Source organism: Colobus angolensis, unplaced genomic scaffold, assembly GCF_000951035.1.
Source record: "Colobus angolensis palliatus isolate OR3802 unplaced genomic scaffold, Cang.pa_1.0 Scaffold44, whole genome shotgun sequence".
NCBI classification, from domain to species: domain Eukaryota; kingdom Metazoa; phylum Chordata; class Mammalia; order Primates; family Cercopithecidae; genus Colobus; species Colobus angolensis.
The window spans coordinates 5,824,449-5,849,310 of NW_012117821.1; the positions used below are offsets into that span (position 1 = coordinate 5,824,449).

The window sequence follows — 24,862 nt, forward strand, 5'->3', positions numbered from 1 at the left end:
CCAAATGGGCTAAGTGCCTTCATGGAGGGCTAAAGAGAGCTGTTATTCCGCCGTGTGAGGACACAGTCAGAAGTCGGCAGTCTGGAACCCTCACCATAGCGTGACCGTGTTGGCACCCTGGTCTCAGACTCCCCAACCTCCAGTTTATGGCATTTTGTTACAGGTATCAATGACTTTGTGGAGAAGTGATTCAGGGATAAGTGGTGCTGTAGAGGTAGAAAGCACAGGAAAAGAAGGAAGGATATAGGAGGGGTTCTCAAAAGAGGTGGAACATGAGCTTAGTGCTGAAGGAAAGATAAGAATTTGATAGGCAATATGGGGAAGGCATGCCAGACAGAGCTGAAACACAGCACAAAGGCAGGAAGCTGAGGAGCTGGTGTGAGGACTGGTCATTATACCCCAGGCTGGAACATGGACTGGGAACAAAGTGGCTAGTGGGAGAGGAAGCCAGAAAGGGTGACTGTGACTCAGGTGTGGCACTAGGAAGGCTTCACAGTCAAACTGAATCATTAATTTACATTTTACTCTGATGGAACTGAAGATTTCTCAACATCACTATGACAGTGTCAAGAGATGTTCTTGAGGATAAATCCTCTGGTGATGGCAGGCGAGTAGGAAGAAAGGAAAGGGAACTAGAAACTACAAGGCCCATTAGGCTATTCCTGAACAATTTAAGCAAGCACCAGGATAGCAGTGAGAAAGAAAGGAGACACGTTACGAAAAACAGTCCAAATTAATTGGCATCTGATTGAATGAAGGGTGTGACAGAAATGAAAAATAATTCTGGTTTCTAGCGTAGATGTCAGTTAAGAGAACAGGAATGTAGAAAAGAACATCTGGCGGTGAGTGACCTGCAGTGAGCGGGGAAAGGTGAGATGCAGATGAAGGAACATTTGGCGGTGAGTGACCTGCAGTGAGCGGGGAAAGGTGAGATGGGAGATGAAGGAAAAGGATGCTGAGTTTGGTTTTCTCTCTACTGAGTTTATAATCTTTAGTCAACATTGAACAGGTATGTAGTCATCTGTACAATGTGCCAGGAACTATTCTAGAAACTGGGTACATATCAATAAATGAAGTGATCATGGCGTGCTTTTAAGGAGTTTATATTCTCACTCACAAGAGGGGACAATAAACAAATGGGTCTGGTGGTGATGAATTGTTACAAAGAAAAACAAAGAAAGGAGAGCAGACACAGAACGTCTGAGGTTGAGTATAGGTGCTACTGAGATACAGTGACCAAAAAATGGAACCACAAGGCCTAGGTGAAATGAGGAGGAACAGAACATCCCGATGGAAAATGGGCGCTTAGTGCTCAAACTGATAATAAAAACAAGAAACAATAATAGCAATAGCAACCATTCACCGAACCATTACTATAGCTCAGGTACTAGATAACTACTGTATAAATGACACCAAATAGGTAGGTAGTATATTCTCATTTTACAAATTAGGAAAACTAGGCCTAGAAATGGTAAGTGAGAAAATTCATCAGTAAATGTCAGTGCTGAGATCTGAACCCACGTCTGTATGACTTCACAATTCGTGCTCTATACAACCGCTACCATTTAAGTTTCGGAGTTGTCTATATGCAACAGTTGAAGCCATGACTAGCAATAAAATCATCCAGGTAAAGACTGTTCTTTACCAAAGGGGAAAACTGAGAAATGTCTACATTTCCGGAGACAAAAGGGGATAAAGAACACAGAGAATAAGCAGAGCTGTGTCACAAAAGCCAAGTGAGAGGAGAATTTTAACAAACAAGACTTTTAATGAGAACAGTTAGATAAGGTCATAGAATTTGATTATTAGCAACTCACTTGTGACCACTGTCAACAAGTTCAACTGGGGTGTTTGAGGCAGATGTTAGGCCGCAAGGAGGTAAAGGAGATTTTTCACCGTTTACAATTCTGTACTTTTTGAATTCTAGACTACATGAATACATTACCTATTCAAAAATTTTAACAATAAATAAAATTTAAATTAAAAAGGCACACTATGGGCCGGGCATGGTGGCTCAAGCCTGTAATCCCAGCACTTCGAGAGGCCGGAGTGGGTGGATCACCCAAGGTTAGGAGTTGGAGACCAGCCTGGCCAACATGGCGAAGCCCCGTCTCTACTAAAAATACAAAAATTAGCCAGGTGTGGTGGTGGATGCCTGTAATCCCAAAAACCTAGGGGGCTGAGGCAGGGGAACTGCTTGAACCCAGGAGGCGGAGGTTGCAGTGAGCCGAGATCGCGCCACTGCACTCCAGCCTGGGCGACAGAGTGAGACTCTGTCTAAACAAACAAACAAAAAGCCACACTATGAACTCATTTAGTCATTTCACTTCCGTTGGCACACAGCTAAATACATATTTCCTTGACTGACTGACTGACTGGATGGATAGAAGAAAGGAATGGTGGAAATGTATAGTAGGCAGGAAGGCCCCCACAAAACAAAGGTTTAAGTTTGAGTAGCAATGGGTCAGAGATCATATAGTAATAGCAAAAACTCAGGTGACATGGTTAGCTGGTAAGATCAGGTGAATAGGGTGTCAAGTACAAACAAGGGAAAGGAGGGAGACAGAGAAGACATCATCCCTATTTCACCAGATTTCAAGTTTACACAGAATACCAGGGCCTTGTAATATGGCTGCGGTTGACCTGTTCAGACTCAGTTGTCATTGCTTCCTTCCTTCCTTTTCTTCCTCCCTAACGACTACACACCGGCACACCCCCTCTTATACTCCAGTGATAGAGAACGATCTGCAATTCTCTGTACAATTCCTTTTCACTCATTCTCTTCTCTCTACTCAAATCATCCCATTCCACTCCAATCAGCCCATCCGCTCAGCAAGTTCTTACTCATCCTTCAAGACTCACTTGGCTTGTAAGGCATCTCTTCTTGAAGACCTTCCCTGACTTACCCAGGCAGATTTAAGCTCTCTTCCTCCTCTCTTATACATTCTGTTCCTTTCCCCTGTGTCCTGTACTCACCACCTTCAGAGCAATGACACTACCAATTCATAACTGCTTGTCACTAGATTCCAAACCTTCTGGAGACAGAAACTTCGTCTTTTCATCTCCATGTTTCCTGCCCCTGACACTGTACCTGACACACAGTAGGTAAAGAGCCAATAGCTGGGTAGATGGACAAGTACACACATATCATTTTAATTAAAGCTTTTATTTACCTTTTTCCTAGGTCTCAATTTCTCTCTCCACTCCTTTAATTCTTGGCTATGTTCCTCATCTAACTCCTTCAGTTTCTGAGTCTCATGCTCAACCAACAAGTGGCATTTTTCATTCTGAAAATAAAGTTGGGATTTTAAAAAATTTCAGATCAACTAAGCAATTTTTCACAAATACAATTACCTTCCAAAATAATAAATTGCTCATCAAATATCATGCTATTACTGAGATTCAAATTTTTCTCTATGAAAACCAAGGGCCATGAATTAGGAAATGAATCACAGCTTCATTTTTACAAGTTTATAAGCTAGAACTATTACATACCATATAAAAAGAACTTAAAAAGAACTAGCTTGAGCTTTTGTTTTTCCTTTCTAAGAAGATTTGCTCATAAAACTGACACTTCAGAAGGCAGCTGGCATACATTCTACCCGTGAGTACAGAATGTGGGATCTGGTACTAAAGGGTTGGCCTAATAGATCTCTTGGCCTATTAGGCCAATCTATTAAGATCAGTTCTACTATAGTAAATTAAGCAAATTTACCCACATTTATACACTACTCTGAAATCTTAAACATTTTAGATGGGCTGTACACTCTATGTAAGGTCCTAAATCAGCCCTCTCTCAAGTAACCTTTAAATTTCCTAGGAGAAAACTTCCCATATATTTAACTTATCGCTTATGTCAAAAACCTAGAAGAAAAAAAACTATTTGCCTCTAAAAGGAAAAGAAATTTTAAATTTAGAATCTGACAAAAAATTCAGAATATGACAACAAAACTGTCTACATCATTTTGAAACTCTCCACATCTTCATGCAAAATATACTAAAAACCACACTCAATACTGCTTTTGAAAGACTCAATTTCTTAGGTTACAATTTAGCTTCATGTTTACATTAATCATGGTTATATATAATCTACACAAGCACCTATGATACTAAACTGATCTTCATTTGGATCTGTACAAAAAACAGAACCTCTCAACCCCAGCATGTTCGTAAGTGTGGTGCAGTTGACTTTGGCTAGCTACTGTTCTCTCAAAAGCAGCCACTTGTGCTGCTGCATCCTATGGGCTTTGCTGTCAGGCTTCTGTATCTGACCTGCAGCTGATGCAGTTCGCGGACATTGGCTTCACATTGCAACTGAAGATCCCGCATTTGATTCTCATGTTTTTGATGCTGAGCCATTCTCTCATTTTTCTGCCTCTTTTCTTCTTGTGCAGCAAACTATAAATAAGAAAAAAAGATAAATTATAGTTTAGAAGCATGTGATTTCTATATATTCTGAAGATACAAAGGAATTTAACAAAACAAGGCACAATAAACTGAAACTACAAGTAATAATATGCTGAGACTCAAACCTGGAGCCCACATCACAGCTTCAGGGGGGAGCAGGAACTTCTGATTAAAACCTTGATCCTTCTATCTGCTTAGTGACCTGAGTTAATTTGTGTGTGTGACCGTGACTACAAAAGTATCACAGTGAGGCCATGTATCTTGACTTGAAAAGTTGTCCAAGTCATCTCATTCCCAGGGCTGGTCTTAGGGACCAGCGTAGCTCAGGAGCTGGTATGGGGTATAGGAGGAAGGGCTTCGCTCTCTGTGACCACTATCCTGGGGAAGACTAATTGGTATATGTCATATATCTATAGCCCCAGACCTCAGAGTTAAAGTGAACATCAACAAGCCTAAGGTAGCTCTAATTGTTTAGAAAGAAAGGAATTTATTTCATAGCACTTCTAATGGTCAGTCAAAACTTTAAAACCTAAAAGAGGACAGACTAATTTGCATATTTACCTGTTTAATTTTATCACGGTCCTGATCTGGTGTGGCTGTCGAGTTAATTCTCAAACTTTTCTTAAACATGGCCATTCGAGTCTTGGCTTCACTGCGCTGAATCTTGGGCAGTCTTGCTCTTTCTTGAGTCTGTCTGTTTTTCAATTCCTCAATAAGTCGTTGATTGTAACGTTGCATTTGCTCTGTTTCCTATGAAAGTTTTAAATAGAATCCAGTGACATAGAAACAAGAGTCAGTACTGACACGCATACTCAAATATGTCATTTTGTTGTTGTTGTTTCCTATAATTACCCCCTCCCTTGTTGCAGTGACCAGCAAAATAGTAGGCACAAAATAACTTGTAAGAAGTTAGGCCGTGTCTGGTGGCTCACACCTGTAATCCCAGCACTTTGGGAGGCTGACACAGGAGGATCACTTGAGCCTAGGAGTTTGAGACCAGCCTGTGCAACATAGTGAGACCCTGTCTCCACACACAAAATTTTTTTTTAATTAGCAGGGTGTGGTGGTGCATGAATGCACTTGGGAGGCTGAGGGAGGAGGATCCCTTGAACCCAGGAGTTCGAGGTTAAGTGAGCTATGATTGAGTGACACTGCATTCCAGCCCAGGTGACAGAGCGAGACTTTGTCTCAAAAGAATAAAAAGAAAAGAAAGTTATTAGTGATAAGAGTCTTATATTGAAACTCTTTTAATAAGCACAAGGAGTCCATACTTCAAGATACTTTAACCACAAATGGAGCCAAAATAGCTACCTTTGAGAGCCAAGATGAAGATTATAATGTGTAAAACGTCTTTAAGCATTTTAATTAGTTACTTTCCTTATAATTTGTAGAAAAGAAATTTGCAATCATGATCAAGATACAATTAATTACTCCAAACTTCATCCAAGAAATTGTAGGATAAAAGACAGAAAGGAGGCCGGGCGCGGTGGCTCACGCCTGTAATCCCAGCACTTTGGGAGGCCAAAGTGGGCAGATCATGAGGTCAGGAGATCGAGACCATCCTGGCTAACACAGTGAAACTCCATCTCAACTAAAAAAATACAAAATAAATTAGCCAGGTGTGGTGGCGGGCACCTGTAGTCCCAGCTACTCGGGAGGCTGAGGTAGGAGAATGGCGTGAACCTGGGAGGCGGAGCTTACAGTGAGCCAAGTTCATGCCACTGCACTCCAGCCTGGGCAACAGAGCGAGACTCCATCTCAAAAAAAAAAAAAAAAAGACAGAAAGGACATCTAAAATTCATTGTCTAAGAAAAGTAAGTTTCAAAACTAAACAGCTTTGCAAATTTTAAAATGAACAAAAAAAAGAAGACATTTTCCTTTCATTAACCTTCTCGTGGCGCTTAAGTAGCTGATGTCTTTGCATGAAATATTGATCTTTAAGCTGCTGTTTGAGCAGCTGGTGTTTTTCTTGTAAGTGTCGTTCTTCGAGCTCCCAAATTGCAGCTTCTCGAGCTAGAAGACAGCAGTTTTCAAAATGTCACTTTGCTCTTTTTACTAATGTACTTTGCTCTTCATTTTAATATTTACATAAAAGTATTCTAAAAACACTAACTTGGACACACATATTGACATTCTGAGCTGTAAGTGCAATTTTAACCAATGTAAGGCAATATCTATTACCTCTTTCCATTCTGTTCTAATGTCGTATAAACAGAGAATGTCCTACCCTGAACACCAAAATTCTATTTAATCATCTTAATAAGAAAGAAAAAAAAAATCTAATCTAATTTGTTAGGGAAAATAAGTACTTTAAATCCCATTCTAACATGCGACCATTAGGTATACTAACAACTATAAGGCATAACAAGTACAGGAAATTATTCAGATATATTTCCAGCATCATCAGGGCAAGAAGAAATTTTAAAGGTTACATGTTTACGTTCACTGCTATTGTCGTAAGGAATTCTACATTTTGCAGTATTTTTTAAAAAGTTACCTCTCATGAGCTGTTGCTTGTTATTCAGGCACTCTCTCTCAATATTAGCTAACTCTGCCTTCTGCTGCTGGATGATCTTTTTCAGAGAGCCATCTAATTCTTGCTGTTGTTTCTGAACAAACTCTTGTTCCTATTAAAAACAGTTAATTGTCAGTTAACAAGTATCTAATGAACTAAACATCCATTTATCTAATGGTATCCATTTATATTAGTGGTTAACAAGAGTTCCAAACCAAGTTTGCAAAGTTAGCTGGATTTTAAAAAGACCAACATTATATAGTACAAATGTATTTAGTCATCCAATTCAGTCTAAGAAAAAAGCATTAGAATACATAATATTATAAACTCACTATGAATGATACATACAGAATAAGCATATGGTCCACTCATAATTAAAGTGCCCTATTAGACTAGCATCTTTGAGAGAACAATAAATTTGCAGTTTCTAAAACTGATTACTCATTCCACTATGGTATGACTAAAACAAGGATAAATAAGAAATGCTCTTTAGGTGCCGGGTGTGGTGGCTCATGTCTGTAATCCCAGCACTCTGGGAGGCCAACACGGGTGGTTTTCTTGAGGTCAGGAGTTCGAGACCAGCCTGGCCAACGTGGTGAAACCCCATCTCTACTAAGCATACAAAAATTAGCCAGGTGTGGTAGCACACACCTGTAATCCCAGCTACGAAGAAGGCTGAGGCAGGAGAACTGTTTGAATCTAGAGGGCGGAGGTGGCAGTAAGCTGAGATCATGCCACTGCATTCCAACCTGGGTGACAGAGCGAGACTCCATCTCAAAAAAAAAAAAAAGAAATGTCCTCTAGGAAGAAAGACAATTAAGAGCTAATAGGTGAAACAGATACCAGATTTTGGGGAACTAAGGAGGAAGAATTTTAGGAGATAAATTTTAGGAAGAAATACCATGGCTCTCCTAACAGAAGAAGATAGTTTCTGTATCTATAGCATGTGCCTAAAAAGAACAACAGTTTGAGAAATTAATGAGAAGTAATGCATTGCTAGAGAAATGCAAACTGGGGATAGGAAAGTGAGTTACATACTATAAATCTATCAAGAAAATTTGTATAATCATAGAATTCTACAAACATGTTTGGGATTCACTAATTCATTCAACAAATATTTACTGAGTACACACTATCTACCCAAATGCAAAATTTCTGCTTTAGAAAAACATTCTTTGATTATTGTGTAAAAAAAAGAAATGTTAAAGTGACTGATGGTCTTTCTGCTAGAATCATACATTTACAGAAGAAAAGGAGTAACATCCAAATTGAAGAAATGTAAATTTGGATCTGTCCATCCCTCTCTTGGCAGTTATAGCAGGTGGTGACTGACTTAAAGAGTATTCAATCAATCTTTGTGTGGATTTAGAATTTAGAATTGAAGCAGAATTTCACTTGTAAACCCCCCTCTTGCACATTCTTGAGAAGATCAAAACCTAATATGCATTTTGGAGCTATTCTTGAGGCCTTAGAGTCTGATGAGGTCTGGCTCACTGCCAGGCAGCACCTCAATGCACAGAGAGTCTCACTCTGCTCCTCAGGATGGTTGCCTTGCTACCATATAGTAGCATATATAGTAGCATATATAGTAGATACATAGTAGCAGAAAGAAAAGACTAATGAATGCCTCTATAAAATACAATTACCAACTTGGCTATAGTCACCTGTAAAACTTTATCATTAAGGCAATTATCATTGAAAAAATTTTCAATGAATATTCAAATTCAACTATCTAGAATAAAGGCTTCTGAGTTTCATTTAAAGAGATACGAAATCTCCAGGCGTATCTTTTAAGTTATGACAAAGTTGTTCAAGCTGTTCTTTTCCCTAGTAACTATTTGTAACAAAATTAAATTGTTTCTCTAATTTCAATTGTAAAATTTCTATATACAAACTTGTTCAATAAACAACGTAACCTGCAAAAATATCAGAGTTTTCTTTTGTTCAACATTTTTATCATTGGTTTACATACAGGATTAAAACAAAAAAATCTGTGTAGACAGAAACAATGGGTCTAAATTAACTCGCATAAATATAAATCGTACATTTAGGCACAAAAAAATTTAATGCAAAAGTAAAGGACGGGGTGAATAAATAATTATGGGAAAATAAAAAAGGTAAATATTAGCCAGTGCCACTAAAACAGTAAATGTAATTTCTCATCTATGCAATTCTCATCTATGTATTTATGTCTGAATTAAACAAGGTAAGAGTTCAATTCAAAGAAAACCTTTTTTAAGCACTTAGTAAATGGTGGGCACTATATTACTTAGAAGGTTCCTAAAATTAATGAAAGACAGTTCTGCCTTCAAGGAGCTTCCACTCAGTTGGTCCCAAGTATCAACAGTCTTGATCTCAGTCCACATAAAGAGTAGTGGGTCCCTTCCCTTGGTATCACATTTTTAAAAGTTCAAAAGTAAACCACAGAAAACTCAAAGCTGGGAATAAAGGGTTCAGAAACCATGCCTCACAATGACTGCCTGAGAGAATCAGAGAAGTGTTCCTAAAGCAGCTACTCATACAGGGTAAAGAAGAGCTGTGACTGTTCTATATACTGAAGCAGCCAGAACTAGCACTGTGTGGTTCCAGAAGTAAGACAGGGATCAACAGGTAAAAGTCAAGATACGCAGATGTAAGTCCAATGCATACAAGTCCTAACAATTAGAGTTAGCAAAGAACGCAGCTGCCTTACAGAGCTATAGACTTGAAAAATTAAGCAGAATCTGGATAACTATGTAGTCAGATACTGTATAAAGGATTTTTTATATTAAAGCTAAAAATTATCTGAAAAGGTCCCTTACACAGTAACCAATATATTTCATTACCTCAAAACAAACAAAACATTAATGTTATTACACATTCACTAAATTTCCTAACTTCAAAAGCCAAATACAGTAACATTCACAATGGAATTTATAATTAGAAATTACTTCCAGGTACAAAAAGAGCACTCACATTTCAAAAAGATTACACAAACTACATTCACCTTAAAAAAAAAAAAACAGATGGACTTAATCTCTTGGATTAACAAATAAAAGATAACAGCAAAAGAACCTAAACTATTAAGGCCAAAAATCATTTTTTAAAGTAAACACATAAATTGTAAAATGAGTGCCCTTTAAAAGTACAAGTTTAAATTTGGATAAACAATTTTATCATATTAATCAGATAACTATAAACATTAAAAATACAACTTTGGGGTCTAGAAAACTGTAAGAAAGGGTTATGATATATTGGGCTATTTGTATAGAATTTGATCATTTTAAATGAAAAGAAAGGCTAAAAATGGTAATGATCAGAAAAGTGATCGTAATTCATAATTTCTCCCTCTCCTTTTAAAAAATCAGTGTTTTCCTTACTCTCTTAGAAAACTGTAAAAAGAGTCAAACAGCTGCCAATAATAAAAAACAAGTTTAATTTCAGCAGAGGAAAAAGGAGGGGTTGAAATCAAGCTGTATTCTATCTACTCCTGTTGTATATATCAAACATCACAAACAAAAATTACAGTGTTAAATGAGCTAGTTATTTCCCCATGGAAACTGCAAGAAAGAATACAGCTTGGAATTTTAGACTTAACTTAAAACTACAACAAGGAGAATAGCAACTCACTATTCATTATTGACTACTTGAATAAATGGAAAATAGAGTTAAATGGAATGAATATCACTATTTTTAACATGGCTTTTCTGACCATATCCATCAATAAAACATCTACATAAACATATATGCAATCAAAATGTCACTTCACACGAAAATAAAAATCTAATCACAGCATTCAATTTCTCACATGTGCAAAGCTTATACTATTGAGAGGATATTTTATTTTCTTGAAAAATATGAACATCCCAAATTAGAATTTGTGGCAGGGTAGACAGAACACTGTGTTAAAAGTGCTCTAGTTCCAGCTCTACTGTTAATCTCTTATGTGACTTGACACAGATCACAGTCTTCTGTGCCTCAATTTCTTCATCTGTAAAATGGTTATATGACTCCATCCCTGTATTAGGGTGGTGGCAATGAGAATCAAATGTGAAAATTCTGAAGAATACTGTACTCTAAAGTCAGGTTATTGCTATTATTGCCATTACAAACATTATCATGTATCAATCATCTAGATTTTGGCAAATGAAGCCAACAATGAAAAAGCACATGTGAAAAGACAGGTAAAACAGGAGAAGCCATCCTCCCACAGGCACGTGGGACTTACGTCCTGCATGTGGGCGTTGAAGACTGCACAAGATGACAACTGAAAAGACTGAATCATGACCTGAGCAACACCCTGTGGATCAGAATAGAATGCACCTCCCAGGTAAGAATATATCTGAATTACTTTTTGTAACACAAAAAGAATAATTATACAAATGTTGAGTTTCTTGAGGCTTGGAACAAGTCACTTAACAGAGGAACCTCTTTCTCATCTGTAAAATGAAGGATTTGAACTAGATCAGTGGTTTCCAAACTCTAGTGTGTTGCTCTTGTTTTTTAAGCAGGCAGAACCTCCTTTTGTAAAACTCACCCCAAAAAAATCCCAGTTTACAAAACAGCAAAAGTGATGCTGCTTGAATTGAAGCAGAAGCAGGGGCTCACAGCCCAGAGTACCTGCCTTCTTAGGGACTCCCAGAGTTGCTTCTCAAAAGTTCCTGTTAGTATAGTATGAAAACCACTGGACTTAAATGATCAAATATGTTCTAGCTGCATGACTGTATGACCATTACTTACGAATTCTCAAAAAAAGTTTGAAATAGACTGTAAAGTTATAAAGCTTTTATACCTTTGCTTAAAGCAGTAGACAGAAATACTTTTAAAATCTGTTAGATTACTAAATTCCTCATTAGATTTACTGAAGGAATTTATGATTACTTTCAGCTCTACTCAGCAAATATTGGCCTATTCCCAAAATTATACGAATAATTACCAACAAAGTCTTATTAAAACATAGTATTACCTAATTCATTCAACACTAATTCTCAGTTTCGACTTTAGAATTTGATATATGGCCTTTTGGAATTAATAAAATCTATATTCCTTTACAAGGCAAAAACCATATTATTCTAATCTGGTTTGAAATCCAAATTAACCAAAAGTACATGTGTGGCCAGCAAGGACTTCCTCTTCACTTGGTAACAAGACATGGCCAAGAACCACTGAGTCAAGCTGATGAGAGTTTAAGTTGCAGCACAAGTAGGTAGCTTAAATATGAGGCAGTATGGTGCAGTGAATCAGTGTGTGAAACACGTACCCACACTTAACTGGATGAGAATCCTTGCTCTACCATTACCCAGGTGTGTGACCTTTGCAGGGTCACTCAGCCTTCCTGTGCTTTAGTTCCCTCAACTGTAAAATGGGGGTAATAAGACTACCTCAAGGGTAATTAACTCAGATTAAATAAGTTCATACACGTAGAGCATTTAGAACAATGCCTGACACACAGTAAATGCTGCGCTTGCTATTAACTACCTTAAACTAGGAATCCCCACACCAGGCCAAGACAAAATGTTTCAACGGCTCATGGCAAGAAAAAAACAAAAGCAAACTAAATTTATTCAGATAAGCTAGTTTTATTTAAGTTTTAAATTCTAAGATTATATTTTCCTTACTTTTCATGGTGTTAAAAATATTCTCTCCTTTGAAATGATGGTGACAAGTAAATGGCAGTTTTAAAATATCTTTATTTAGCAAAATTTAAAAAAAAAATTTTCAATGGCAGCCCATGTCACAGTCCCCAGTGGTTTTTATTGTTTCTGTTTCTTTTTATGGGTCTATAAAATCCACAAGTCTGGGAACCACTTGTTAAACCACATAAAATGACATTGAAAAGATAATCCAAAAGAACAATTAATACACGATACACATCTCTTATTCCTTTCACTGACTTATGTAACGGAAAACTGAGCTCATTTATCCTTGCCTCCAGGCTTAGGATAAATTTAATCAGAAGATTTATGTTCCTTCATATAAAAGACTTTATGTGAGATAATTCTAGAAAATTCTGTTAAAAATACTAATTTATCTCATATTGTAAAGAATTCACCCGGCCAAGGGCGGTGGCTCACGCCTGTAATCCCAGCACTTTAGGAGACCAAGGTGGGCAGATCACAAGGTCAAGAGATCAAGACCATCCTGACCAACATGGTGAAACCCCGTCTCTACTAAAAATACAAAAAATTAGCTGGGCGTGCTGGCACACGCCTGTAATCCCAGCTACTCGGGAGGCTGAGGCAGGAGAATCGCTTGAACCCAGGAGGTGGAGGTTGCAGTGAGCTGAGATCGCACCACTGCACCCAGCCTGGACACAAAGCGAGACTCTGACTTGGAAAAAAAAAAAAAAAAAAATCACCCATCTTATGACAAGGCTCAACTTTATCATAACCTAGATCGGGCTGCTTTAAACTATATATATGTAAAAAATAGTCTATTTGTTTAACTGCTTGATTCTGAACCAAAAAGAAAAACAAGGTATTTAATATTTAAAATCTGGTCTTAAAGTTGCTTATGTTGTCATGCTTAAAAGTAATGTTTGAACTACCATTTAAAGTTACCATTTGCTATTTTTCTTCCAACTGAACTTTATAGAACTAATAGCGTTTTAATGGGCATAGTTTTCGTAAGCACAAAGCTTATATACCATCCTCTATTTTTATGTCCTAAAAGTTTTCTATAAAACATTGGCATTACTACTCAAAACTATAAGCTCCCATCAAGATTAAAATCAGATAACAGTGTATTATACATTCATATACTTGTTTATTTCATCTGGAGTCAACTTTCCAAACATTCTACTTAATTTCATATTAGCAACTTAAATGTCACTATTAGTATGAATTTAGTATTAAATAAAGAGGATTCCAGGAGTTTTTGAATGGGGAGAAGTCAACATCACATAATAATAACACTTAAAATTTACCCTTTCAACCACGGTTTATCAAGCTGTGAGAAAATGGTGCTTTCTGTTTTTAGTAGCATTAAGCTGCTGCTGTTACCTGAGCATGCTGGCTTTGTGCAAGCTCCTCTTTCCTGCGTTTCATGAGCTCTTTTCTCAGCTCTTTGGGTGCTTTCTCCACTTCATTTATAACCTACAGTGTATAAGCATGCAGGAGGTGGGGAAATAATACTTTCTCCACAGCAAGCATTTATGAGAGCAGATAAGCTACAAGTCAAATATTAAAGTTGTTAAAAAGTTCCTTTCAACATGCATTAGCATAGGTGTTAGTCTGGTGAAAAAGAATGAAAGAAGAGAACATGCATAATCTCAGTGCAGAAAGGGACATTACACCACACAAAGGTTAATTAGTTGCTAAATATCCCTATACATCATTCTCTCTCTTAAAGGTCCAAAGACAATCAGCGAAGAATTACTTGCAGCACTGATGCTGAACTAAAGGGATAAACTTAACTGGCCTTGTTGAAAGATCATAAAATTATAAACGTACCTACTGACATAGTTGGAAATATTGAACATAAGGAAAGCTAATGCCATTTATAAAAGTGCAAAATTTCATAATTGGCTTGATCATAATAAAGAAACAAAGCTAAATAAAATCTACTTAATGAGGCCAAAAAGAAAAAAGGAAAGCAAGTCTTAGAATACACAAAAGAGAAATAAATGGATACTAAGTTTTTTCATAAGCACACCATTTTATACATGGTGTGGTAAAAACGAATGTATCTGAATAGGATTAGAATAACATTTCCCTTTGCTGACAAGTTAAGCCAAGCCTGTCAACTTAAAAATTGGTAATATGAGCACTCTCAAAAGTAAGTTTAGTAAGCTATGATTTATTATAGCAGATAAAATATAGAATGAAGTATATTTTAGAGCTCCTTCTTTTAATCATTTTGAAATCTTAGAAGTATATTCCACCTAACAATAGATCTGTAATCCAACTGTGAAAAACAATCATGTGTTTACAAGTAGAAGCACCAAAAGAAACCAGATTCCAAATCACCACATGCTATTGATGGTCCGTGAAAGCGACTGATTTTGATTTAACATCATGTATTTAAAATTTCCCATCAGTAATCCCTCATGAAACCAAATCACCATTAAAAGTAAGAGACTCCCCAAATGCAAGAAGTTTAGCAATAAGGAAAAAAAATACATAATGTAATTATTCAAAATATGCATATCATGATCTCAAACATGTTCAGCGGCTGAAACTCTCCTACTCCCCAAACAAAAATAATAACTGAGACTTTTATATCTAGGATTAAACCATGTATTTATCTGTAAAATTTTTAAAATTTAACTGATATAAAGAATATCTCAAAAACTATTTGTGAGAAAATTAACATGCAGCCCCAGTAATGTCATACCTAACAGTATATACAGAAATTCTACATAAAACATAAGAAATAGTAATAATAGTGATCTTTAGAAATGGAAGCCACATCAAACAAAATTACATATCATTTCATTCATCTTTATCTAAAGAAATCATAAAATCACTGTATTAATGTTTGACTCTATCCTTTTCAAAGCAAATCCTTAAGATTCAGCAATATGACATTCAATTTTCTTCTCAATTTAAATGTTAAAGTCAATGAATCTGGGTATTTGAGATGTATAACAAAAGTGAAAATGCATTTATTAGTTTGGCTGAGGTTTCTGTTTGTTCCAACCCTAATAAAGTTGATCATAATCATTGTCTCTGGTGTCTTTTATATCATGAAAAGGCAAATCCTCTTCCTATACTGAAGATGTTAATAAATCATAAAATTATCTCGGAAAATTACCTACATGTAAAGCTCTTTTAGTTTTAATTTGGGACAAAAAGAGATCCTAATATGTAAACCTTCCTTCTGAAGCAATGACAATCTGTTACACTGCAAACAGATTCTATAACAAAATGAAACAGTTTCAGGAAACAATGAAAAAACTCATTCTAATCAAATGACTTTACAGATATGTTCCACTTCTAGTTCTTCAAAGTACCTCACAATTTGATGGTTATAGGTAGCATGTCAAATTTCAGGTTATTCAGCTTTTGTTTGGCACAATATCCATGAAAGGCAATGAAGCTAATCAACAAACAAAATTGTTAAAAGTATGAATTACAGATGACAACTTATAAATAATAAAATGAATTACTGCTGCCACTGGCAAACACAATATAGTAAGTTTTCTAAAAAATACTTTTGTATAAGGACTTAAATGTGTTGCATTAAGGACAATGGTAGACTTGAAAATGGATTAAACTCAGTTTGAAGACTTGATTCAAGGTTTAGCTGGACATTTAGGGGTAGTCTGTGAACAGGTCACTAAAATCTCTCTTACTCCAGTTTTCTTGGCAGTAAAATGGGAATAATGACTGACCTTATTACAACTCTATATGACTGCTGAGAAGACCGAATGAAAGAATGAATGAGTGCTATTTAACTATCAAGTATTATTCGTATTCCTAATTCCTTAGATAGTCTTAAAACAATTAAAAAAAAAAAGCTTTAGTAATTAAAAACAGTGGTGTACACTTACCTCCTTCTTTCGGTTCTTCAGCATATTCTGAAATTTGGACAACTCTTTCTCTTGTTCTCCTTTAATGCGTTTGGCTTCATCTCGCAAGCGATTTGTGTGCTCTTGTTCCAGGCGTTCGATAGTCTGTTTCTGCTGTTTTTCTAGATTCTCAATTTCCTGGTCATATTGTCGCTTTTTACTCTGTAAAACAATATAGCTCAAGATAATTTTTCCATCACCCATATTAACTCCTTAAAGATGTTTCCTAAGAGAACACAACTAGTATTTAAATTTAGTAATGTGCTATAACCTTTACAATAAAAAGTCAAATGCACTAAAATATGTTATGAAAATTCTCAAAAAAATGAGTTCATTTTTTTCTAACATGGAAAATTTTTTTCTATTTTATTTATTTATTAGACAGGGTCTCATTCTGTCACCCAGGTTGGAGTGCAGTTGCACAATCACAGTTGACTGCCGCCTCAGCCTCCTGGGCTCAAACAATCCTCCTGCTTCAGCCTCCCAAGTAGCTGGGACTACAGGTGCACGCCACCATGACCAGCTTATCTTTATATATATATATATTTCTTTTTTTGGAGAGATGGGGCTATCACTATGTTGCCTAGGTTGGTCTTAAACTTCTGGGCTCAAGTAATCCTCCTGCCTTAGCCTCCCAAAATACTGGTATTACAAGCATGAACCACTGTGCCTGGTCTTCTTTTTTTTTTCCTTTTCCTTTTCTGTTTTTTGTTTGTTTGTTTGTTTTTTCTTTTTGAGACAGGATCTCCCTCTGTCACCCAGGCTGGAGTGCAGTGGCACAATCTCTGCTCACTACAACCTCTGCCTCCCAGATTCAAATGATTCTCACGCCTCAGCCTCCTGAATAGATGGAATTACAGGCATGTGACACCCTCCCTAGCTACGTTTTCTGTATTTTTAGTAAAGACAGGGTTTTACCATGTTTGCCAGGCTGGTCTCGAACTCCTGGCCTCAAGTGATTTGCCCACCTCGGCCTCCCAAAGTGCCAGGATTACAGGTGTAAGGCACTGCGCCCGACCCAAAATTTGTTTTCTATTATACTAGCAGAATGTTCAAAGTTTTTAGATTATCCAGAAGAATAGCCAATTGTGAAGTAGTAAAGCAAATTAGAAAAATTTCAATATTTATCCAATAAAATTTTTGATAAATCAAAGGGCTTATTTGAAGTCTACTTTAATAAAATAATACTATTAATAATATCACTATTATTTAGTAATAAGATTACTTGTCATTTTCAGATTTACTCTTCCACATTAAGATTCTTACAATCAACATCTTATTCTATTGGAATAGATCTTTTGGAATTATAAATCTACTCTTTCAACAAGACTCCTGTTTATATAATAGTAACACTGTTTTTGAATACAGGTATAGTTACTTATTTGTAATGTATATTTTCTTTTTGAAAAAACTGAAAAGTAAAACATTTCAGAAAGTATGGTGGGGGAGAAATACAGATTTTACAAGGTTTTGGAAAACAATATAAGTACTATAAAAATACTCAATGAGAACAAAAGTTCATTATTTTCTTAGGAAATCTCAGTTATGATCCAGCTCATGTAATCAACAATCCACAGTTCACACAAAAAAAATTTTTTTTTTTTTTTTTGAGACGGAGTCCCACTCTGTCGCCCAGGCTGGAGTGCAGTGGTGCCATCTCGGCTCACTGCAAGCTCCGCCTCCCGGGTTCACGCCATTCTGCCTCAGCCTCCCAAGTAGCTGGGACTACAGGTGCCTGCCACCTCGCCTGGCTAATTACACAAAACAATCTTTATCAATTAAAATTACAAGTCAACACAAGGACTATATTCAAAACATGAGTACTATAACATTTCAAATGATACTTTTGCTAACCTACATTAAGGCAGATAGTCAACATAAATTACAAAAATTTTATATTACATTATTAATTCCTTTTCCAACTTTGGACACAAGGCAAAAACTGAAGGACTCAGTGACAGCTACCTGGGACTAGTAAGCACTATTTCCTCTAGCAGCAGGAAAGAGAGATGTGGAGGCTTAACTGTAGAAGCCAGAGAATAAAGCACATTTTTAAAAAGCCCCTGAGGAGTCCTACTGCTCATCTAGGTTTGAAGGCAACTGCTCTAAACTGGCTTAAAATCTTGGATTCCAAACCTGAAAGATCTAATTAGGGCACTGAAAAATTATTCAGCAATAGGCAAATCTAGGAACGTTGTTCACTGACTTCATGATTTTAAGTTTTCATGACAGAAAAATAAAACAACCCATCACACCATAAACAGCTTGAGGTAGACTAGGACAGAAAATCCTCTCAAGACAAAAGAATAAATCAATAAAAGGCATCCAGAACACCAAAACGACAAAAATGCCAGAAATAAATCACAAAGCTACAGAAATCTGGCAATCAGAGAACAAGTTCTGTACCTGTTTTTTTTTTTTTTTGCACTAAATGTCATTATTAACACAAAAGTGTACAAAATGATATAAAAATCAGACTTTACCATCATTTCCTGCTCAAAGCGCCGGAAAATTTGTTCTCGTTGTTGCTGTAGTTTGCTATTGAGCTGTTGTTGGGCTCTTTGCTCTTCTTTCTGAAGAAATCTTAATTCCCGAAGTTCCTGACGTCTGACAAAATTTAATGGTAATGACAGAGAAGACAGCAAAAATTACACTTCTGAAATACTTTTTTTTTAAGCTTTAAAAATTTTCTTTCAAGTGCAACGGTAGTAAAAGAATAATAAAAAATTAGCCAATAATTTACCTTTGTTTCTCTATTCTTCTGACTTTTCAGAGACTGAAAAGAAGTCACATACCAGTTTTAATTACATTGTTTCTCTACTCACCTAAGAAACCGCAATTCTTCAGTTTTGGAATCACTATCTGTAACTATCTTTGACGTTGTTACACTCACTTCTACACCATCAACAATAAATTTGCGTGTTTTCTTCAATGTTTTCTTTTGTCTTCTTGTTTCCTGAGAGAGATTTTATTTTAGTTAGGCTTTGTACAGGGAATACTGGAGGTAGGAAACATTTTCTTCTTCTTTTAACATTTCTTTCTTTCTTAAGACAAAACAACTGAGCAGCCATGCAGACTACACATAGAAAGTATAAATATAAAGCAGCAGACTCATCTGTGGAACCAGTTATATAACACCTTAAACGTCATCTGACTTACACACGTCTTCACAGATGAAATCAAATTTTTTCAAAGTATGCATTTTCTTCATTTGCATGTATAGCTTTTATGACACATTATAATTAGGCACAAGTGATCATGAGCAATTCACATAGTTAATCAGTAGAACTTTTACATGTTCTCTTTTTTTCATCTTTTCACTTTGTAGTTTCTCAGATACCTCTGCTTTTTCACTGACAAAACAATTAAAAATGAATTTGTGGGGCTCATCTCTTAAAAAAATCTAGACTGACAGGTCTGGGGGTAGCTGGAAATCTATTTTTTGAAAAAGCTCTCCGGTAATTTTTAAACACTGCCAGAACTGGGAATCAAAATCTACTTAATCAGTAACAATAATATCAACAGCCCCTCCCTCTATCTCAAGGCCAGAGATACATGTATGATTTTAGGGTTACTACAAAGACAGGGCCTCCACTGCATCCCAAAAGTACCAGATTTGGCTGCTAGCTATGGCCTAAAATTCTTTATCAAGACTAAACTCTTCATTCCTCAATTGGTATCCAAAAACATTTAAATGCAAACAGAAATAACAGACATATAAGACTCCTATAAATACATTTTGGTAAACAAATTAAGTGTTCAGGGCAGATACTTACTGGGTTTTGATACAGAAGAAAGAGTTAGAAGGTAGAGGGAGCAAAAATGGAATGTGAAAATACTAAACTCAAAATGCATCCGATTTTTAAATATTTTCTCTATGGCACCTTCCAATCACCTTTCTGCATCCTCTCCTCTTACTGTTCTCTTCTCCAGGGTTCCAGGATCCTCATGCTCTTCTTCCTGAGTCCAGGACTACAGTATCCTGCCCAGGATTCCTTTAAAATCTAAAGATGGCACACTCCAATAAATACATCTACCTATACCTTAACCTCCAAACTTCACATTTCTTCAGCTCCTACTAAAAGTTCAATAATTAATATCTCCTTCATTCTTATACAAGTTATTTGCATTTTTAAAAGAGGCTATTAAGTCAGTGAATGAATTTCAGAGTGGTGGTGATTTCAGTCAGTGAAAGAAAGCAAACTGAAAAAAGAATACATGTAATCATTTGGGGCTGACAGGCAGACTGATCACTCATGCCCTGGAGATCCATCTAAGTCAGTTTTCCTAGGTTGTTTCTGCTCTTCTGTCTTCTCTTCTGCTACCATCAACCCAGAGGGTCTAAGAAGTATTCTCCAAGGGTGGCCCATGGATCACCTGCATCAGAATTCTGTGGGATCTTTTGCTACAAATACTGATTCTTGGGACCCATTCCAGACTTCTACATAGCCCCTAGTAACTCCTAACCACACTAAGATTTGAGAATTACACTCAAAGCTCCACATGTTCTGGGCTGTAGTGTTTGTTTTGTTTTCCCCACAATGGTTCTCATGGCAGTAGCAATGTCTGTGACGGCATGGGCCAATGGTAAATAAAGGATTATTTATACCCTAAATGTGCTTAAAAAGAGATCATTCTTTCAATTTCTAATTCTCTCATATATTGTTGATTCTTGCTAATGTTGCATCTAGATATGTCCAATAAAAGAACCTAATCACACCAAGCAACCATATTACACTGTTTATCTGCATCAGATTTGCAAAAGTAGGTAGATCCTACCACAAAACTTAAAGATTATATCCAGAATCTCCTTAGTTCTTTTAATTGCTTTCATAGGCTATAAGAATTTATATGGTTAATACTACATGGATTTAATGCTGTTTTATTTTCAAGACATCAATTTCACATAAACTCTGAATTGAGAAAATGATAAAGGAAATTCCAAACAATGACTCATGCACACTTACTTGTAAAGATATTGATCCACTGTCTTTAGTTTTACTTAGGAAGCTAGAGATGGATAAATTCAAGTCAATGCTGCTAGTATCAGCAGTGGAACCAGTGCCTGAATCAGTATCATTTTCCTTTGGATTCTCAGATTCTGGTGGCAGAATAGTTTCAGTTTTTGATAAAGAACCTATTTCTTCTTTATTTTCTCCACTGTCAGAGTTGATATTAATACTAGGTATTAGAACAGGCTGAGGTTCACTGGGCTGTGAAACTGCAGTGACTTGAGGCTCTGTTTTAATTGACATTGGAATTTCTTTTTTCTCTTTATCTATCTGAGTAGTGACTTTAGAAGCATCCTGGACTTCACTTACTAAAGCCTTTTGGTCGGTATCAGCTACCACACTTCTGACCTCTATTTCTTCAGTGATACTTGACTCAGTAATTTCTTTAACTTCAGTTGTTCCTGGTTCCTCATTGACATCCATTATGTTCTCTGAACTGTTTATTACCTGTTCCTTATTTTTACCTTCTTCTATTTCATTCATTTCAACTATTTCTTTAATAGGAACTTCCTTAGTACTACCAGCCTCAGGACCCACCATGGGCTTATTAATTAATTTCTGGCCTACTTCGACCACTTCTTTCCCATCATTACTCTGCGTATCCTCAGCACTGTCTTCATCTGCTTTCTGAGCCACATCTGCTGCCTCATATGTTCCTATCGCATCACTTGTATTGCTGATCATATCTTTTTGAGTTTTGTCGTCTTCCCCCAATTTCTCTTGGGTGTCTTCCTTTGGAAGCCCAACTTCGCTATCAACTGCCTGAATATTTGCCTCTTTTTCTCCAGTCTCTTGAGAAACTAAATCTACTGTTGGCAAAATAGTGTCTTTAATTTCTTCAGATTTTGTAAGCCTATTTTCAAACATCTGTTGCTTTTCCTGATTCTTTTCTTCCTCAGATTTTAGATTATGTCCAATACTTGTTTCTAAGGTTATCATTATATTATTCTCTTTTCCTTCACTGACTGAATTAATGTCCACAGTTTCTTGGTCTTCTGTGTCAGGCAGATTTTCAAGCTTGGGCCTCTTCTCCTCTCTCTCATTCTCCTTGATTACTGCTGTTCTGTCATGGAGTTCAGTCATTGCTTCTAACTGATCATCGGTAACATGTTCACTAACATCCTCCACAGCCTTTTCAGGTTCATCAGTGGTAGGTTTTTCATTAAGAATTTTGCTGTTGAGTTTATCTTCAGAGTTATTATGTTCTGTTTTTTCTGAGACAGATTCCAAAATACAAGCATTTTGTGAAAGTTTATCTTCTTCAGAGCTGGCAATACTAAGGTCAGAAGATGCACGCTTACTTGCAGGTATTGGCTAAAAAAGATTTAATATATTTTTAATGTTAAAACATGACCCTAAGAGTGACCAAAACAATGTTTACAGACATACAATGATTTAAGATCTTTATTCAGTGAATGTTGCTGAATTTAAAGAATTAACAATTCTTCTCATAAGAAATATAACAAAAATGGGCCAGGTGCAGTGTTGCACACCTATAATCCCAGCACTTTGGGGGGCCAAGGAGGGAGGATCACTTGAGGTCAGGAGTTCGAGACTAGCCCGGCCAACATGGTAAAACCCCATCTCTACTAAAACTACAAAAATTAGTTGGACATGGTGGCACACGCCTGTAGTCCCAGCTACTAGGGAGGCTGAGGCAAGAGAATCACTTGAAACGGGGAGGCAGCAGTTGTGGTGACCACTGCACTCCAACCTGGGTGACAGAGCGAAGCTCCATCTCAAAAAAAAAAAGGAAATGTAACAAAAATGTGCAGCAAGGAGCAACCTTGCTACTAATCTTCAGGTCTAAATTTAAAGATTTTGTATTGCCGCCCATCAATCCTTAGATACAGGTACAACTACACCTCAAAACCCAACTCTAAAAATTAACTAAATGAAATTTCTTTCCTAAATACTGACCAGAGAATTTTCTGTTTCCTCCTCTTCATCTTCCTCTTTGCCATCTTCAACTTCTTCTGTTACTTCAGCCTTTGCCTCTGCAATCAGTTCTCGGATGGGTTTGTTGGAATCAACAGTAACAAAAGGATGCTATTGAACATTAAAAACAGCATACTCAACAACTGGAATACTACTAAACTAAGTTTCAAACACACATTCTTATGTGGTAAAAATACGAACATGTGGGCAGGAAAACGACAGACAACTTCAGATAATGCTACATCTGAGAAAGAAAGAGGAGAGGGGGCTTGAGCAATAGCAGGGACTGCCTAGAACTGGATCTGTACATTTTTAAGAATCTGAAGCAAATTTGTCAAAAATGATAAGAATTGTTATATCTGGGTAGTAGGTACATGTACTTTCTGTATGTTTGAAAATTTCATAATCAAAAATTTTAACTGAAATTTAAAGCAAACTTCAGGTCACTAAATTATTACTTCCTTTTTTTTTTGAGACGGAGTCTCACTCTATCACTCAGGCTCGAGTACAGTGGCACGATTTTGGCTGACTGCAATCTCCATCTTCCAGATTCAAGCGATTCTCCTGCCTCAGCCTCCCGAGTAGGTAAGATTACAGGCATGCACTACCATGCCCAGCTGATTTTTGTATTTTTAGTAGAGACTGGGTTTCACTGTATTGGCCAGGCTGGTCTGGAACTCGTGACCTCAGGTGATCCACCCGCCTCAGCCTCCCAAAGTGCTGGGATTACAGGCATGAGCCACTACACCTGGCCTCATTATTACTTCTTAAAAAGTATCCACCTCTATAAAGCCTATCAAAGCCTCAAAATTATAAAAATCTTTAGAGTTCTGTTAAAAGTATCTACAAACACCTGTGTTCTTGACATGGTTCTAAAATTCTTGACACTAAGAAGACATTTTATTCATCTCTGTATACTCAACATTTAACAGTGTCTGTCACAGACTAAGGGCTTCAAGTGTGGGGTAACAAAATAATAGAAAGTGTGTTCCAGGGGTATACTTGCTGCACACAACAAAGCAATTTTTTTCTGCTTTATTCCCCCAGATAAATAGGTCAACCTAAAACACTATGATGGAGTTACATAATAACTGAACCTAACAGTAACTGCCTCAAGATTTGTCATTTTATTTGCCCATCTATAAAAGTAATTGACAAATTTTTATTTAATATATTACAAGTAGTCCTTCTATAAAGCAAAATTAAATTTACCCAATCACTTTAGCAACATTTTTTTAAAGTCAACAATATTTACTATTTACAGACATTTTTTAATTCATTAGTTCACGGCCCCCATCCCCAAGGAGCTTGCTTTCTAGTAATTGGAGAGACATAATGGAAATAACTACCAAAATGAAAAGAACAATTAAACTGAATCAAAAAAGCACAGGAGGAATAATGTTTAAGCTAAATGCCTGTTGGTAACAGCAGCGTTTATTTTGTAAAGCAAATGGTAACTACTGCCATTTTGGCTCTCCACAGGAAAACTTAAGTGGAAAG

The 24,862-nt window shown here is 36.6% G+C and overlaps 1 protein-coding gene across 2 annotated transcripts in view; it reads right to left on the minus strand.

The window, feature by feature from the left end:
• SLK (STE20-like kinase) overlaps nucleotides 1–24,862 on the minus strand; it is a 63,130-nt gene that overhangs the window by 4,335 nt on the left and 33,933 nt on the right. The window contains exons 8-18 of one of the 2 annotated variants that reach the window (XM_011957339.1): nucleotides 23,345–23,473; nucleotides 21,380–22,738; nucleotides 19,238–19,368; nucleotides 18,896–19,019; nucleotides 16,395–16,574; nucleotides 13,903–13,995; nucleotides 6,905–7,034; nucleotides 6,296–6,420; nucleotides 4,969–5,157; nucleotides 4,273–4,398; nucleotides 3,174–3,287 (exon numbers count right to left, since the gene is read on the minus strand). In XM_011957339.1, the coding sequence (XP_011812729.1) occupies nucleotides 3,174–3,287; nucleotides 4,273–4,398; nucleotides 4,969–5,157; nucleotides 6,296–6,420; nucleotides 6,905–7,034; nucleotides 13,903–13,995; nucleotides 16,395–16,574; nucleotides 18,896–19,019; nucleotides 19,238–19,368; nucleotides 21,380–22,738; nucleotides 23,345–23,473 (2,700 nt within the window). The remainder of the gene's footprint in view (nucleotides 1–3,173; nucleotides 3,288–4,272; nucleotides 4,399–4,968; nucleotides 5,158–6,295; nucleotides 6,421–6,904; nucleotides 7,035–13,902; nucleotides 13,996–16,394; nucleotides 16,575–18,895; nucleotides 19,020–19,237; nucleotides 19,369–21,379; nucleotides 22,739–23,344; nucleotides 23,474–24,862) is intronic. The other variant, XM_011957340.1, reaches the window with a different exon arrangement.